The sequence below is a fragment of the Danio aesculapii genome, chromosome 17, assembly GCF_903798145.1.
Source record: "Danio aesculapii chromosome 17, fDanAes4.1, whole genome shotgun sequence".
Lineage (NCBI taxonomy): Eukaryota > Metazoa > Chordata > Actinopteri > Cypriniformes > Danionidae > Danio > Danio aesculapii.
Window position 1 is genome coordinate 29,763,082 of NC_079451.1, and position 19,896 is coordinate 29,782,977.

Consider the following 19,896-nt stretch of genomic DNA (forward strand, 5'->3'; position numbering starts at 1 on the left):
AAATGGGATAAAAGGACAAAAGAAAAGACGAACAGATGAAAGTAGTATACGATGAAAGTGAAAAAAGACAAAATAGCGGAAAGCAAAGGACAATTGAAAGGCAATTTAGATGAAAGAGAAAACAACAAATGATGAAAAATGTTGAATGAAATGCGTATAAGGAAAGAAAGAATTGAATTTTACAAAACTTTATTAATTAAAACCAACACAATGCAACTATAATTAATTCATTTCAAGTTGTGTAAGACAATATGCATTTCAAATAAAAGTAAAAACATTTTTTTCATCCCTACAGCATATAGCACTGTTATAAGACCAAAATTTTTTAAGTTTCCAAATCATCCATGTGCTCATATTAATTAAAATCAGTCAAAACCCCTGCCTGTACCATACTTACAAACACACCCACTACATTATGCTCTACATTGTGTTCAATTTTCCTCCTCCTTTCTTTTTAAAGAAACAAATAAACAAACAAACAAACAACAAACAAACAAACAAAAGAAATAAAACAGTGAAACAGAAGAACAAAAGAAATAAGACAGAAAGAAACAAACAAACAAATTTATAAAAGAAAGAACAATAAAACAGAAGTATAAAAGAAACAAAGAAAATAAACAAACATATAAAAGAAAAAACAAAGAAACAAAAGAATGAAAGAAAAAAGAAAGAAACAAACAAACAAACAAAAAACATATAAAAAAAACAACGAAACAGAAGGATAAAAGAAAGAAACAAAATGTATAAAAGAGAACAAAAAAAGGATAAGAAAAAGAAAACAGAAGAATAAAAGAAACACAGAATAAAAAAGAAAGAAACAAACAAACAAACAACAAAAGTATAAAATAAAAAAACAATGAAACAGAAGGATAAAAGAAAGAAACAAAGAAACAAGTGTAGAAAAAACTAAAAGAAAGAAAGAAAGAAAGAAAGAAAGAAAGAAAGAAAGAAAGAAAGAAAGAAAGAAAGGTTTGAAAGTTTGAAAGGGCAAAAACAAGACAAAAAACTATGAAAGTACAAAATAAAAAATGAAAACGGATGGAAGAAATGGAAAATATAAAAAACGAGGGATGAAAAAGAATGAAAAGAATCAATCCGACAAGAACATGAAGAAATGCCAACTTCACCAATAATGACAGCAGTGTAATTAAAACATGAGGTTTTTGGAAAGTCTCCATTTATATAACCCACTGTGTGTGAACGCTATTGAAATGCAGATTGTTCGGAACACCATGAGCTATTCTAAAACATCCTCATTTTTAGCAAATCCAGTGGTTTCACATAAACAACCCACCTGTAGATCCCAGAGAGGAGGAGCCCGGCAGCTGTAGAACATCTTCAGCCTCTCAGTGACGGGACAGTCCTTCTCACTGAAGAAATCCACCAGAGTCTGAAGGAGAACAAAGACACATTTAGAGAACTCGTTGGCTTTCGTCAATAGCATTGTCTCACTGGCCACAACACGTTATGCTTAAATAATGCAGAGTTTGCTTAGAACCAAGCACCCATAAGCAAAGACTTCATATTGCACTTCTAGAGAGATCAAAAACAAATGAATTAAGATAAACGAGAAGGCTGAAGGATCTCTCGCTGCAGGTATTACAGACCTCCCTTGAAGAAAGACATCAATTTAATGAGCATTTTTAATGCGTTTAGAGCTTGTTTTGATATATAGTGCATGAGAAAGCCTTTAAAAAACACCTCAGGCAATTAAAATGCCGTGTGGTGAAAACAATTTAAAAACTATTCTAGTGATTCAACCCTTCACATTTAGCTTTGATTTACTGCTCACCACACGGTGCTAAATATATTTTCCAATCAGTAACAAGACGATGAAAAAACATGACCTGGAAGCATACAAAAAATAAAACTCAAATAACAAATTCCAGAAGTGATGGCAATAACAAATAGATGTGCCAGCACATGCCAGAATGACAGCATCTTTATTATTATTTAAAAAAAAAAAAAGACACCTCTCCGCTCTCCTACAGGGTTTGACTGCAGTGGAAACTCAGCTGAAGCATGTGCAGGCCTGCTGTATGAGACTCTAGATGAAGATCAACACACATTCTGTTCGCAAACCAGTGTCCATATTTTAAAAAAAGACAATAAGACAAAACACAATAACACAACGCAACTGTGTACGACGTACAAACAAAGCTACAAGCCCAAATTAGAAACTGACAACAATTTCTCAACCGCAAAATAAGGCAGCATTTGGTCACTCCTCTTCCAATCAGTGACCGACGCCGCCAGCTGTCAATCATTATGAACATATGGACTGCAACTGGCACTGATAGGAAAGGACGACAGGAAAATGATGCCATACTATATTCCAGCTTGAATATCTCCCTCCGAGATTCTGTAAATAACTTAATGTGGAGCTGATGTCTGCAACATCTGACTTCCAGAACATTCTGGAATCAAGCAGAAGGAAGGGATTTTTTACATATTCCAGAAATTGCATTTCGCAAACTGATGATAAAATTGATGCAGTTTTAGAGCTCCAGTCTGGGGTTCACTTAGGAAGAAACTAATTCCAAAATAAAACTTCAGATTGGGAAGATAAAATTGGTTTCTGAGGAGAATGGCAGAGACTGTCTGCGGGCACCAGATAACTAATTACTTATTTTAGCATTGCTGGAAAATGCCTGAAATATAGAAATGCTAATCTACTGGTTAAGGGTTGAGAGAGAGAGAGCTGGGTTGAAATGAAATTGACCAATTTCTTTGGTAGAATTGCATTTCAGACATCTCTTCAATCTAAATTTGAGGGTTTTTTTAAATGTGCAGTAGGTGATCTGCCTAAATGCTCTCCGTTAGCATTATATCTTTGAAACACAATCCCTCCCCTGCCGTCCAAAGTCACACCTCCTGTAATCATGAGCGCACACATTAAGGATGACAGTCGACAACCCACTAGATCAGGGGTGTCCAAACTTGGTCCTGGAGGGCTGGTGTCCTGCAGATTTTAGCTCCAACTTGCCTCAACACACCTGCACGGATGTTTCTAGAAAGCCTAGTAAGTGCTTGATTAGCTAGCCCAGGTGTGTCTGATTGGGGTTGGAACTAAACTTTGCAGGACACCGGCCCTCCAGGACCGAGCTTGGACATGCCTGCACTAGATCATCTCATTCGCCAGTTAGAAAACTTTATAATACTTTATAATGCTACAATTCTGAATGAAAAACTGTATTTCATCTAGCATGTTTTCAGTTGTGTAGCAAGCAAAATTTGTCAATGTGCAATATTTCACGCATGGAAGGATCGCTCTGTCACGCGCTTTGTCCTAAGGTGACTACTGTATGCTTAGTGGTTGGCGGGCGGCGTGCAGGAATTACCCCGATTACTAAGCCATGCTTACATGGTAAACTATATAGGAAGCGCATCACAGGCTATCATTGTTAAAAAATGAACCAATGTTGAATATAAAACCAACTTCAGCTCAGTAAAGCGGGCGTTTATATCGCACATATAGCGATCCTAATATGGTTATTCAAACTTTAAAAAAATGAAGTCAATTGGTGAAGTATGTTCCTCGCCACTGTCGCCACTGGCTTGCTTGGTTTGGGACTTGTGGAGCTGCACATTTTTGCATTTGCTGTTCAGTGTTTAGGCTTTCAGCAAAGACATATTACACTGATCTAAACTAAAGTGAACTTAAACTCTAAAAACTGGACTGACACAGTTTCAATTTACTAGAACTTCTATGTTAAGCTGATTGACACAATTTACGTTGTAATAGTGCTGTAGATATAAAGATGAATTCAACCACACTGGAAATAGGAAAAAAAAAAAACAGTTTTAAATGCGTTTTTATATATAATTTATACAAAAAAAAAACAAAAAACAAATATGGATCACTCGTTGTGCGTCATTTAGAACACAGAGTACACAATTTAGAACACAGAGTTCTATACAATCTCCTGCATTTCTCTCATTTAAAGGGATATATTGTATATAATTCAGTGCTGCTAAAAAGAAAAAAAAAAACAGTATGTGAAGTCTTGCAGAAGTCAAACTTTGCCCTGCTGCTGATGACATCCTTCTTTCTGAAGCTGAGTGACGCTCATCGTTGTGGCCATGAGCTCTGCAGGTGATCATCAGTTTTGAGCAGAAAACTGAAGGCTGAGATCAAACGCTCTCTCTGTGAACACCTGACTGATGGAAGGTCATCAGCACACTGAGTCTGCTGTGACTCATTGCTCGCAACTTTTCTGATCACTTTGCTTCTTTCTTCAACTTTTGAAGTGTTTGCCCAATAGAGCTGCTCTCTGATGTCCCAGAACTCCATATGACAGATCGCTGAGAGAGTCTGACTTCAGCAGGACGACAGGAGATCACAGCCACTCACACAAACACCTGTCCATCACAGAGTCAGAGGAACATGAAGCGCTCAGCAGATCTGCTGCTGATGCCAGTGAGTTCAGTCACCCTGAGAGCCACAGCAGTCCGTTCTCATGCTTGTTTTCAACCAGAATGAAGTGGGTGCTAGAGAAAACCCTCATTTAAACACCAGCTTTAAAGAACTTTATATCTACCTGTACGTTCACACTTTGTCCTATTTTATTTTTAAACCAAAGAGTTTAAATAGTGCTAAATAGTTTTAAGTCCACATGAACTAGAAGGTGCAACCGTTTGTTTTCCTCAAATTGTGACGCATTTCCATGAGAAACGAAATATTAAAGGAGAAAACAGTGGGCGCGGCTTGTTTGAGTGATGAACACTGTCATCTCACGACAAGACCGTTGCTGGTTCGAGTCCCGGCTGGGCCATTTGGCATTTTTGTGTGGAGTTTGCATGTTCTCCCCGTGTTGGTGTGGGTTTCCTCTGGGTGCGTTGAGAATGTGAGAGTTTATGGGTATTTTCCAATACTGGGTTGTGGCTGAAAGGGCATCCGCTGCGTAAAACATATGCTGGAATAGTTGGAGGTTCACTCCACTGTGGTGACCTCTGAAATGAATAAGCCGAAAGGAAAATGAATGAAGCATTTTTTTCTTAATGACATGCACAGATGAATTGTTCCACAAAACAGGCAATGTAAGCCAACAAAATAGTATGGCTAGTTTGATTTCATGTGTACTTAAGGTCCACGCCCACACTAATATGTTTTTGTTAAACGCATATTTTTCTCCTTTGTTTTGGCTTTATGTCCACCGAGCATTTTTAGGGAACAAAAAGCTATCCTTTTGAAAACGCTGTCCAAAATGGATAAATCTGTAAACAGCGTTTTTGTGTTGCTGTGTTGACTGTTCGAAACGCTTTCGAAATTGACGCAGTCATGTGACCAATTGAACTAACATGGTGAACGTCATTAAAACAAACATGTCAACATTGGGTTGTGAAAATAAGGGATAAAAATGTAACTACACATTGCACTTTTGCACTACATTGACTATAATTGGAAAGTTGCGCCAGAGATGCCTTGAGACGGCATATTTTCCACTACAGTAAAATTATTATTTACATTAAAATATTTGTTTACAGAATATTCAAGAAATGCACAGCTAAAAATATTATTTACAGGATATGCAAGTGTTTTATTTAGAAAAAAATACTGCTTATTTTCAACTTTTAATATGAAAAACATTGAAGATAACTAATTTTGTTTCCAAAAATAGGAAAAAATTGGAAAACAGTGACTGTTTTAGGCAATGTGTGTTTCAATTTCAGTTGTTCAGCATTGATGTTCACCCTTTGTTCAAAAATCTCTCACTTGTAATATGCGAGCGTACAGTATTTACTGTACATAACTTGTCAGTAACTATGAGGGCAAGAATAATTTTTTTTTTAAATAATCGGTCATTAATTGTAATAGAGTTAAAATGTCAAATTAATCGAGATTTTGATTTTAGGCCAAATCGCCCAGCCCTATTATTATTATTTACCCCAAAGGATACTTTAAATAGCATACATATACATTAAAAAAAGCTGAAAATCAAATAAAGTTTAGTCTATTGAAATGAATAGCTATTATAAAATGGAATCAAGTTATCAAACCTATTTAACCTTTTCTTCACTTTATAATTGAAATATTCTGATTAAAGAGTTTGATGTTGTTTGATTACATTAACAGAGGTGTCACTTAAAAAAATGCACAGATCATGAAAGCAATCAATAGCTTTTTACATGATCCATATTGCTTCTCTTCAAAGGACACTGAATGTTTAATAGGAGCTATTGTTCAGCAGCGGAAGCAGATGACAATTGCCAACATTTTGCTGTTTCAAAGAGAAGTAAAGTACATGAATGGCAGGCGGATATGAAGCAGGTAAAAGCATCTTATGTCTGTGTGGATGTGCAGTACTCAACATAAACTTTTTCAGTCATTTTAGTGTGGATGATGGAGAGAATTGAAAATGATAGTGTGGACATGGAGTGTTTTAAGATGGGCGTTTTCATGGAGAGGTTTTTAAAATTAGATTTTTTTTCCAAATTTCCAAATTTTTACATTCAATGTAATCAGGTCAAAAAGATTTTGAGACTCATTTAATCATCCTCACTGTGGTTTGAGTTTTAAAACGTTTTTTGTTTTTTTACACTTGATTTCCTCGACCTCCTCTGGCCTTTCGTCTCAGATCAAGCGTGTGGAGTATGTATTCAGAAGTGGCAGAGAGGCATTTTTCCTATGTGCTTTGCATTTCCCTCACAGTTTGGAGCCGCCGGTATGTAGGCCATGGAGTGGGCCAGGACTTCTTAAAACTTTGCATTCCCTTTGTGCATTCAGAAAAGCAGAGTCTGGTGCATTGTTGGATTAGAGGCGTTCTTTGTCACCACACAATTTGGCTGTGCAGGGTTTTCATCACCGCTATCGACTGCTGTCCTCTTATTTTTCATGTAGGTCTATGATTAGGTGTTGTATGCAGTAGATTTCTCTCAACATAAAATTGCATTTCAGTGCTTAATCAATAATATCCCTGAAATAGAAGTTGGCATCTTGAGTATTTGGTATGGATTTGGGATCCTCATATCAACGTTGAAAACAAAAGAGACTTTAATTCAGCAATGATTTAGCAATCATTTAATTTAAGTGTAATTTAGCAAAGTACCTCGTTTTATAGTGGCTATGTTTAGTTTTTATTATTTAAAAATAAAAACACTGCGGTATTGACAGGCTGCTCTTACCACAAAGTATTTTTTTAATTATTAAAAGTTTATTTGAATCTTTCTTGTTTTTAGTTTTAGTACTTTTTTTAATTAATATATAGTTAATATGATCTAACTGCCTCTATTTTAATTGGCTCTTCAAAAAGTAAATTACTAATACTCCACTAAAGCAGTCATTGTTTTATTTTAATGCTAGACTGCGTTTGAATTGCTATGAATACATTTTATTTTTGTAAAACTCTTTTGCACCTCTGTTAAAGTATGCCGAGTCATGAAGCAGTGCTCAATGATGTCATTTCCTCCTGTCGTTGAATGTGGCTCTTGGAGTTCCTCCATGGAAAGGTTTGCATGTAATCCAAACCAAACTGCCAAATTGTCAACTCTAGGGCAGTTTACTTCACCCCTTTTTGTCCTAAGAAGTTGTCATTTTTGGCTTTTGTGGGATTGAAATCAGTGGCATATAGCGCGTTTGTTGTCCAGTTTGAGTATTATTCTTAAGTCAGTTGTCATTACTGTGTGTTTCAGTTTTTGAGGTTTGCATGCTGCAAGTTACTAATTTTGTTTTTCCTGTGGTTTCCTGCCAGCACCACCTAGCAGGTGATTGTATATGGTGTTTTTTTTTTACTTTATTCTTTCCTGAAAGTGGAAGGGAAGCAGTCAGTCAAGTTTACATTATTTTGTAAATTGGTTTCCACTTTAATGAAAATATATTAAACAAACTCCATTAATGAAACCGTTTTGAAGAAAACAGCATGTTTTACTAAAGCTTTTAGACCTAGGGCACCACCATCTTCAAATATCACTGTTTCTGAATTCATGGGGTTGGTTCCTTTCCCTCAGCTGATCAGATACAATGTAAGTAATGGACTGAAAATGGAGACTGGACAGCCTAATTTAACCCAATGCATGAAGATTGTGGGCATGGAGCTGATTCAAATACAAGCATCAGATGTGTGTCTAATATATATATATATATATATATATATATATATATATATATATATATATATATATATATATATATATATATATATATATATATATATATATATATATATAAATAACAAGATATGTTTATTCTATTTTTCCCTTTTTAATTACTGATTGCTTGATGCACTTTGGTTCAGATCTCTGTATTAGCTGCCTGACCGGGTTTTAACCATTATTTCAACAAGGTACGGTACCGATGTAATGGGAATGGGTAATTTCACTTTTCACCACAACACCCCCTCGCCTCTTTTCATGCTCAAAAACATGGCATTTTTTTACATCCTTTATATATGTTGAGAGATTGACTTGATTGACTTGAAAAGGGAATATGTCTTGACATAATCCACAAAGACATGACTTAGTAAAGCATGAAGTCATGTGCTTAAATCGTTACATTAGTCTGAATGTAAATCCCCTCGTCAGGCAGCACTGGACCAGCGTGAGAGAGTGGACCAATGTGCAGCAAGCGAAAGGTATTAAAAAAAGAGAAATAGAAAACGGATAAATATTTTTGTAAATATTACACACAACTTTGATGCTTGTATTTGCACCAGCTCCACGTCCACAACTTCACACTTTTTCCTAGAGGTGAAATCCTTTTTCAAGTGTATTTGTATAGCACTTTTCACAATAATTGTTGTTTCAATTATTGTAAATTATTAATTTACAAATTAAGCACTGCCGTAACTTTATTTTTTATTAATAACTTTAAATATCCAGTAATTTTTAAGATTATTTTCAGTGAATTATCAGTGTTTCTGCACACATTGTATTAACCCTGTATCTGGGATTATTGTATAATCGCCTGGTTGATCTTTTGTCAAAAGGTTATTGTTAAAGGTGCAGTAGGTGATTGTCTTCAGAAACATTTTTTGTTGTGCTGTTTGAAAATCTCTTCACATTCCAATAGTAATGATTAAAGTAACTGATCTAAATGTATTTATATGTATTTTTATATTCTGGGTAAGGCATAAGACAAAAAAAATGTTCACCCAATTAAATATTGTCGGGCCGAAAATTCCCATATTTCTGATAAGTAGCCCAAACTGTCTGTCAACAAAATGTAGATTTGTACATCTGTACACGCATTCAAGCAGATCGGCCATTTGCGAGTTACTTTTGTAAGCTGGAGGAAGGATGACACCATGGCTGAAGTATTTCTGTTAGACAGGTGATGTTCCGTTTTAAAACTATTTTAGTCACGCAAAGCTGATGCAGATTTTGTCGTTTTATGAATGGGTTATATGCATATGTTGTTCAGCCACTGAAATCTTTCGGTGAAAGATTGGTGTGACTATTTTCAATTTCAAAGGGACCTTTTACAGCATCGATAATGTAGATTTTTATTTAGATTAACAACAAAACATAAGTAAATAGCGCTATTCTGCCTAGCCTAATGTGACATATTTGTTTATTAATGTTAATTATACACCTTTTTACTTTCTTTCATGTAGCAAAGGATGTTTAGTGTTGTATTTATATTTTGTTTTAAACTAGTCTAAAACATCACATACTAATATATACTAATACATATACTATTATATAGTCATGTTTAATCATTCTAATAATTATGTTGACTATAATGTGATGTAATGTTTAAGTGAAATAACTTTTGTAATTTGATTACTTTTAGTTTTCTTAGTTTGAGTGCAAACTCTGCAAATACTGCATACTCTACACATATACTGCGTGTGTACAACAACAAAAAGTTATGTATACAGCATATAAAAGGCTCCAAACAACACATTTCAACTCTGCTTTAAAGCAACAGCTTTATATAGTGACTTGTGCCTAAATAGATGTAAGGACAGTATATTTATGTAGAAGCAATATCACACTCATAGCAGTGTGATATGGCTGTACATCTGGTGGGAGGCGTTGATGTTATACAGCAATATCGCACTGCTACGAGTGTGATATTGTGTTTATACACCAGTTTGACGGTATAATAGTGTTAAAAAAATGAAAATCTAACACAGAGAGTCTCAAATATCCTTTTGTACGAGGAACTACTTTCTTCGCCATTCACGTCTGCAGCTGACGTCAGAACCCCAGAAACCGTTGCTACTACACAAACGTCACTTTAGAACTAGTATTTGAACGATTCTCTAGCATAATGTCTAAAGTGATGACAAAACAGGTGTTTTTTGCTCACATTTTAAGACTATAAGGTTGAACGGCATGAAATGCCATCAGTCTACATAGATTTCCCAGTATTTTTCTATTGCAATCAGAAGATTACAATAATTAGCACCGAAAAAGCTAAAGTAAAGCAAACACTACCAGATTATTATGGTATAAATACAGCACTAAATACAGTCCTGTATTGGACTGTTTAGCCACAGCAGCCACTGCAACTCCACTACAGACTGACCTGGGTGCAACTCCAAATGTCTCTAGAAACAGAAGGATGCCTATATAAATGCAGGACTAGAAAATACAAAAGAGATAGATCAACTTACAATGTCACTTACCTGTTCTATAATGATTCGTTCAACTGTAGTTTGAAATTTATTTAGTTTTTCTCCCTAAAGACTTATTATGCGGTTGCCATCTTGTGGCGGAACGTCAACCGTGAATTTCTTTGGCCTGCTGATGGCCACCAATGTGCTGGATCTCCAAAATTATAAATATTAGATATTATAAATAATATTATAAAAAGGCACTATCATTATAAAAACGGCATAGATGAAATCTAAACAACTACGTCCTCACCTAAAAAAAGCCTCAAAGGTACATTGTGTTGTCCAACAGTTGCAATATTTGTCAAACTGTAGTGAGCCTATTCCTCAGCTTGCCATGTGGGCGGAGTAACAAGGATGAAGAGGCTGTATGAGTGCTGATATTGCAGAATATTGCATGGCTATCTGATTTGAAGACCAGACAGAACTGTAAATAAATATAAGTGACTACATTTATTCTACATTCATTCTCATTTATACGCATTTACATTTGACAATTTGAGCTTTGCCATTGAAATGTGGACTGGCACTAGCAGTTCTTGCAACAACTCTTTCTTCTCCTGACAGAATTGTGAAAGCCATAAAATGAATATTGACCAGAAGAACAGGAGAAGCCAGGCTGTCCTGCTTCCTCCAGATCACAGGGCAACAACTCCTATTCTCCAATGCTCCCTAAAATCCAGCAACAAAGAAATGTGCAAAAACACAAACCAAACATATCAGCACTTCCCTGCTTTTACTGTTCTGGCTTTTCCTCAGTAAAACATGGTGACAAAATGTCATGACAAATGACAGAGGAAACAGGAAGCAGCCAAAGGGAAGTCAAAGCATCCTCCTCCCTTGGGCTTATTTCTCTTCCACACACATATAATTGACAATAAAACAAGAGGAGGAAATCTAAAATCTCATTTCTCTGAACACATGAAAATATTGGAAGCAGTACACTGAAACTAGTGAACGTTGAAAGTGAATCAAGAGTTTTAATGCCTGTGTAGCATGTGTCTGTGATGAAATATCCTATTGTGTACATCGTTCAGATAGTCATTTACCAAAATGACCAATGCATTGTCTCAAACTAATTATGGTGATTTTTAAAAAATATATTTTAAAGAAGATATATACCCATATACATATACACTGTTATAACTATTTTCCAAGTGATTCTAAAAGAGCAAGGAAATTTTCATAGTATTTCTTATGTAGTTTTTTTTTGTCTGGAGACTCAACAGAACAAACCACTATTGTCCAATGGCTTGCCAAATGATCCTAACTTACCTAGTTATCCTAATTAACTTAGTTAAGCCTTTAAATTGCACATTAAGCCAAATATTATTATCTTGCAAAATAAATAGTAAAATATAATGTACTATCATGACAAAAATAAATTAGTTATTAGAAACTGGTTATTAAAACTATTATGGAAACAAAAATGTGTTAAACAAAATGTTCTCTCTGTTAAACAGCACTTGGGAAATATTTGAAAAAAAGAATTTAAATGTCACGGGAGGGCTAATAATTTTGCTTTCGACCATTTACAATACAAATACACTTACAGGCCGCTTTATTAGGTACAGCTTATTGGTTCCAGGTTGGACCCCCTTTTGCCTTCAGAACTGACTTAATCCTTCATGGCATAGATTCAACAAGGTACTGGAAATATTCCTCAGAGATTTTGGTCTATATTGACATGATAGCATAACGCAGTTGCTGCAGATTTGTCGGCTGCACATCCATGATGCGAATCTCCTGTTCCACTATAGTACTTCACAAAGGTGCTCTATTGGGTTGAGATTTGGTGACTGTGAAGGCCATTTGAGTACAGTGACCTCACTTCATCCTTTATGACGGTGCATTATCCTGCTGGAAGTAGCCATCAGAAGATGGGTACACGGTGGTCATAAAGGGATGGACATGGTCAGCAACAATACTCAGGCAGGCTGTGGCATTGACACAGTTGGAACTAATGGGCTCAAAGTGTGCCAAGAAAATACCCCCCACACCATTACATCACTACCACCATTCTAAACTGTTGATACAAGGCAGTATGGATGCATGTTGTCATGTTGTTGATGGCAAATTCTGACCCTACCATCTGAATTTCACAGCAGAAATCGAGACTTATCAGACCTGGCAACGTTTTTCCAATTTTCTATTGTCCAAATTTGGTAAATCTTTGCGAATTGCAACCTCAATTTCCTGTTCTTAGCTGACAGGAGTAGCACCCAGTGTGGTCTTCTGCTGCTGTAGCCCATCTGCCTCAAGGTTGGACGTGTTGTGCATTCAGAGATGCTCTTCTGCATACCTTGGTTGTAACATCTGGTTATTTGAGTTACTGTTCCCTTTCTATCAGCTCGAACTAGTCTGGCCATTCTCCTCTGACCATCAACAAGGCATCTGCTCCCACAGAACTGACGCTCACTGGATATTTTCTTTTTTCGGATCATTCTCTGTAAACCCTTAAGATCGTTGTGCATGAAAATCCCAGTGGATCTGCAGTTTCTGAACTGCTCAGACCAGCCCGTCTGGCACCAATAACCATGCCTTGTTCAAAGTCACCTAAATCACCTTTTTCCCCCATTCTGATGCTTAGTTTGAACTGCAGCAGATCGTCTTGACCATGTCTACATGCAAAATTTGCGTTAACGAGCAGTTGGACAGGTGTACCTAATAAAGTGGCCGGTGAGTCTATGAATGAACTCAACTTACATATTTTACATAAAGAACAAGTGATCATTCTAAATTTAAGAAATGTTATACTTAAAATGACAACTAATTTATATTTTTTAGTCTTTTAATACATCTTCAAAAGATTCTTGTTCTAAATGTGTCAGATCAGGATCAAAACCTACAACAGTATTTTGGGCATATAAACTATATTTTTGAGTGTACGTGGATGTGCACCTATACAGCGTTTTACCTGTGTTTGCATCATGGCGCGTTCAACTCTACGTGAGCTTCCTCTCTCCAGCTTAGTCCTCAGACACAGAGATGTCACTTCCACTGCCCAGAACTTTGGCTGAGACAGCAAACACTGAAGAAAGGAAAAGGAGAGAGAGAGACTTGAATGTCCTGATTTCATGAATATGAAATCATACTGCATGAGCAACTACTGTATATCCCAAACCAAGAGGAAAAATTCACTCACACATTTTCAACCCCAGTCACGAATCTTACCAAATTTTTCATCACATGCATTCATGACAAAAACATAAGATCCCCCGACATATGAGCGTTCACTGGCCTGTATCACATCAGCAGATCGACAGATACAGCAAGCGATGCTTAGAGGACTAGGATGGAAATATCTTCAGACACGCTTTACTGGAAAAGCAACTAGAGCAAGACTGACATGTCAATTCAATAATGAATTAAAATATATGAGGTGTCTGGGATGCACTTTCAAACTGTACAAGGCGTTCTAGAAATCAAGATAAATGCATCTGAACTGAGGAAAAGGATCTTGGTGGTCAATGTTAAGACGTGTTAGTGCTAACATTCATGTTATTTGTTAAATGACTGCACTGGAACCATTGGTAACCTAAATATGTGTGTAAATTTATAACATTGCCTAAAAATACATACCGTACATCAATTTATATTAATAAAACCCATTTGTATGGGTTAAATCGATAAAGAGACAGAAAGATGTTTTTAAAGGGATAGTTCACCCCTAAAATGAACATTTCTTCAATTTAATCACACTCAATTGGTTCTATCTTCTGTTGAAAACAAAAAGAGATATTCTGAAGAATGTTGGAAAAAAGCAAGCATTGAGATTCATGGCAAGAACAAAAAATACTATGAAAGACAATGGCTGTTTTTCCAACATTCAACAGAAAGAAGAAACTAAAACAGGATTGGAACAAGTAGAGGAAGAGTAAATGATGACAATTGTCATTTTGGGGTGAACTATCCCTTTAATGCCAGATTTAGATGTTAAAATATAATTTAACCTAGGAGATCATGATGATATATAAATGACAAAGGGCATCAGTACATAGTATTTGATTATTTTATCTGGAATAGTGGAATAATCAATGCCGTGATGCACAAAATCCCACCGGAAAGCTACATATTTATTTTTATGTCCTTTATAATGAGTTCCATCACTTCGATGATGCTGACCAGATGAAGTACAGAAGCTTTTCTGGACACCTCTTTCAAACGAGTCGAAACAGAAGACAGACAACATGGTATTGGTGCTGAGAGGTGAAGTTGAAGCAATGGCTCAAGGTTCATGTTTGTTTCTGAAGACCACCAATATAAAACACACCAAAATTATTCAGGCCTTATTTATTAAAAACAGATACTAATTCATCCTCCTTGATGACATTATTCTTAGTGCACATTCTTAAAAATGGCAACAAACAACATATAGTATTTTATAGTCTATAACAAGGGTAACCAAATATGTTTCTACACATGTTTCTCCACACACAGGTGAACACTTTCACTAAAAATTTGACTGTCGAAAGTGTGCAATAATACAAATACCTTGGCACAATTGTTGACTCTAAACTTTCCTTTAATGAGAATTGTGAAGCAGTGTGTAAAAAGGGGCACCAGCGACCATTCTCAACCGGGGTTGAACAGAATGGGGTTGAAAAGTTCAACCGTTTCCATATTGATAAACGCATGATGATTATTTTATCATGCTTTTTTTCATTTTATCTTTTACTTTGGTGTCATGGTTCGGAAATCTTTCTGTTAAGAATAAAACACACTAAATCAAATAGTTAAGTGGTCCAGTAAGCTGACTGGGGATCAAATAGTTAAGTGGTCCAGTAAGCTGACTGGGGTGTCACTAGCCAATCTGGAGGCTATGTACACCAGACAGCTAAATAGAATTACAAATTCAATTTCAAATGACACTGCTCATCCCGTACACTCAGAGCTTCAGCTCCTTCCTTCTGGTCACAGGTTTTTAGTAAAGCTGTAGAACTAAACGATACAATAATAGTTTCATACCAGCAGTCATTAGACATTTAAATAATGCATAGACTAAAGCAGAGGCTTATCTGTGACTTGTATATTTCACATTTTATAGATTTTTTAAACATTTATTTTGGGGGGGTGGACACTTGAAGTGATTATTTACTTATTCTTTATGGTTTTATTGTATTTTATTTATTCAAGTGTTTTGTATGTTTATGGTTTATGTCTTTATGTTCATTTGTTGTTGTCACTATGTGAGTTTTTTGTGTGGCACTGTTATGAATGAGGACTCTAGACTGCAAAACAAATCTACCTTCAGGTATAAAGTAACCTAACCTAAAAGAAAATTATGTAAAGTAAGCCAAGTCAAGGTCCATGCCTCATTTTGCAGCAGTAGCTATGTACAGCAAATATCAAAAACACAAAAAAATGGCTGCAGTAAAAGATGAAACAGTAGGCTTTTTTCTTTTATAATATTTTACCTGCACCATAGATGATTAAAAAACAAAACTCAATGAACATGCGCTGGCTTTCAGAGGAGCGAGACCACTTTGCTCAAGTTTTGGGTTATAATAATACCTAATCACTTTGATTACAATCTAAGGCATTAGGCTTACAGTAGGTGTTTTAGAATGACCAAACCATCTTTTCAGATGTTGTGCAATGTGGTCAATCCATTGTGCCCACTTTAGTTATCATGTGATCTGTTTATACAAAGATGATTGTATTATATAATTATAATTAGGTCAATTATATAAAAGCTCTAATGACTTGCTTTTGTTCGCACGTTTGTGAACAAAATTGCCGTTTCAAAATAACTTTGCTGAGTGTTATTCTCCCTGTATTATCCTCTTTAGGGTCATGCCTTTTATTCAGTGTAATGTAGCTGTTGAAGAATGCAAAAGGTCTGTGTACTACTGTACGTTTTTCAACATTAAAATAATGTCTCTAAAATTATACACTGTAAATGTTGTCATGTCTCAACACAAGTCGATTAACTTAACTTAATTGCTTACAAAATTAAGTTGATTGAACATAAAACAATTAAGTTATCCAACAAAAACCCTCAAGAAGTGTGTTGATTCCGCTGTTGATACAAGAAGTTTGAACAAGCAACACAAATATTATTTTTAATATTTTTAACTAGATGAGTTTTGCTGTTCTGGCTACCAGGTCTTAGAGATGTTTTGATTTCAATACTAGAATTGAAAACTCCACACCGCAAAAGAATCTGGCATCTGTATCTGATCTGATAAAATTTTTTTTTAAATGAGACATATAGTTATGCCCACTAGTTTTGCTTAAATGCTACATCTGCTGTTTGGGACTGGTGGTTTGAGAAAGTTCACTGAGTGTCATTTTTCATGTTTCATTTTATTGAAATTATTTACTGTAAAAAAATATGTTGACTCAACTTAAAATTACTAAACTTATTCAATACATGTTTTACGCTAATTACTCCTTATCGGATAAAATGTTTATGCTACTCAGTTGTGAACAATTTGTATGCATATTTTCAAAATGTTTCCACTAAACAATTTTCTGCAATATTTCCAAAAAATGCACATAAAAATAGGTGGATGGAAACAGCTAGTGAGTGCAGTGGTATTAAGTGCAGAGGTATTAGAGACTGTAGCAGAGATCAGATCATGGAATCATAGTGCCAATAATAAGACAACAGTGAGTCTACAGTAACTCAATAACAGACACTGAAATGCTGTCAAATAGTCAACTGCTGTCAGACCTGTGAACAGCTTCACTGTGCTCTGTTTCTGTACAAAACTAGAGATGGATAGAAGAAGAGAAATGAGGCCTTCTTGGACAGCAAGACAAGAGTATGAGAAATGATGTATCTGTATTCAATGAACAAAAGGTCAGTTCCTGCATTGGAGTCTCTGTATGTACACACGAGTCTTGTGATTTTAAGTGCCATGTCCGGCCTCCTACTTTTAAAGCGTTTATTACAGGAACGGGTAACACTAGTTTGGTCCCCTGACCTACAAAGGGGAAGAAAAGAGACTGAAAAAAGCACTGGAGGGCTTACATGTGATTTATGAGGACTTCAAGCCTGACTCATCAAACTCTTGCTCTTAAACCCAACATCCACTTCAAAGCTTCCCCATCTCCCTTTTTAACTTCAAAGATCAGATATGCTGTGAAACGTTGCTCACACTCATCCTCCCTGATTTTACAGGCATTAAATATTTGTAAGACACTGAATTTTTATTAGATTTTTTAAAACCGCATCAACTCAAAATCTTTTAATGTTTTTATAAGGAAGTATTAAAACAGGTCCGTTAGGAAATAAATTCAATTGAACAGGAACAGAATATCAAAAAATTAAAAAGTTCAAATGAAAATCTATTCATCATCAAAGTGGTTTTAAGCATCAAACCTTTGAATCCTTTTAAAATCATCATGCTTGCATACAAGGCCTTGAATGGTCTAGTACCACAATATTTATCTGAGCTTTTAATCCCATACACTCCTAGAGGTGCTTTACACTCATCTGATGCTGGTCTTTTAACTGCTCAGTCAACACAGCTAAAATCTATGAGAGATTGGGCATTCTCTTCATTGGCACCTAAATTGTGGAACTCTTTACCCTGAGTATTTTTAAATCATCTCTTAAAACATACTTTTTTTAGGGAAGCTTCATTTGATTTTATTTGACTTTTATATCATTTTTAGATCTATTACTATTATTATTTAATGTTTTTTATTATTGCACGTTTTTTTAATTCATCCTTGTGTCTTTTAGGGTGCTTTCACACTTGGTACAATTGCCTGGACTGAACCAAAGTTTGATTGTCGCCCCTTGCCACCTTCTCGGCTGGTTTATGTTCACAGTCTTTTTTCCTTCTGAACCCTGGTACGCTTGCGTCATCAAGCTGCTGCTTTGTGTACAGCTGTTGCTAGGTGACTGCCACAAAAGCAAAGCAAAAAATGGAGATGTCCGCATATCACGGTCATTCTGCTTTTACTGAATCTTTTGGTTGTGTTACCAAAACAAAATTAAGAGAGCCACTTGCGTCCATCTACTGCAAAAAATATAAAAAAACGTTCAGAACATTAAGCCATGTCTGCGGAAGTCATTTTTTAGGGAGATAAGCAAACATGATCCCCGTTTGCACTGGGTAAGTCCCGGTTGTCACCCAAGTAGTTGATACACAGACACACACACACACAAGAATGAATGTTATGAAGTTTGTTGTACAGTTGGTGGTTCACTTCCGTTATCCGGTACGATTGCATTCATATCAGAAGTGAACCGTACCAGAGTTCCACGAACCGTACCCAAAACCACCTCTTTCAGGTGGACTCGGGTACAGAAGACATGTTCACACTAGCTAAACGTACCGTACTTTGACGTCAAACGAACCCGGATCAAAAGTACTAGCGTGAAAGCACCCTCACTGCAGCACATTTCATGTCTGTAAAGTGCCTTGAGATGCTACTTTTAAAGGCGCTATATAAAAATAAAGTTTATAATTATTATTATTATTATTAAATGTAAAAAAACCTACTTTTAATAAATTAATTTTTGCACATTAAAATGTTCATTTAACATTGAATCAAAGCACCCCCAATCAAAATACTCAGTCTTGTTGTACACTTTTTTACATAAGTATATTGTTTATGCTGAATATAATGGAGAATTATTTCCCCAATATTTTTATACCCCTATCTGAACTGTACATACCCACTGCACATGAACATTTGTAATTGTTTATCTATCTGCCACTCTTGATTATTAATAGCATCCTGTACATATATTCATTTAATGTAAATCTGTTCATAGCTAATACAACCTGTATATAATGTTCATAGTACATCCATCTGTAAATATTACCATAGTTTTTCTATAACTGCACTTTATAACTTATACCTATATCCTGCACTTGCTGCTATTGCACTGCTGGTTAGACCGAAACTGCATTTCGTTGCCTTGTACTTGTACATGTGTAATGACAATAAAGTTGAATCTAATCTAATCTAAAAATCTACAGATGCCACCACTTCAATAGCTTCCCTCTGCCGCCATGTTTGCTGTCGCCATGACAGTAGTAAGTACACTGCTAGAGGGAATAATATGATTAACGTTAGTTCCACAGCTAACTATTTGGCACCTGTAGAGTTAATGTTCCAGTAAAATATATAAAAAATAAAATGGACCGGGTGCTTTTCAAAACGAATGACGGTGAATGAATGGAAGTCAAATCGGTGAGCCGTCTGACAAAAAAGTGCCCTTCTGAATCAAATTAGCAGGATGCCCATCTGGATCTTTCACTTACTTTGAAGACACTAACGACTACGTTTACATGGACATCAGTAATAGTCATTTGCTTATTCTGAATAAGACAATAATATAATTACGTGAAGTGCTTTTTGAATGTTGCGT

General features: G+C 35.7%; 1 protein-coding gene across 1 annotated transcript in view; it reads right to left on the minus strand.

Moving 5' to 3' along the window:
- ttc27 (tetratricopeptide repeat domain 27) overlaps positions 1 to 19,896 on the minus strand; it is a 166,133-nt gene that overhangs the window by 49,486 nt on the left and 96,751 nt on the right. The window contains exons 10-11 of the mRNA XM_056477309.1: positions 13,477 to 13,590; positions 1,295 to 1,390 (exon numbers count right to left, since the gene is read on the minus strand). Of these exons, the coding sequence (XP_056333284.1) occupies positions 1,295 to 1,390; positions 13,477 to 13,590 (210 nt within the window). The remainder of the gene's footprint in view (positions 1 to 1,294; positions 1,391 to 13,476; positions 13,591 to 19,896) is intronic.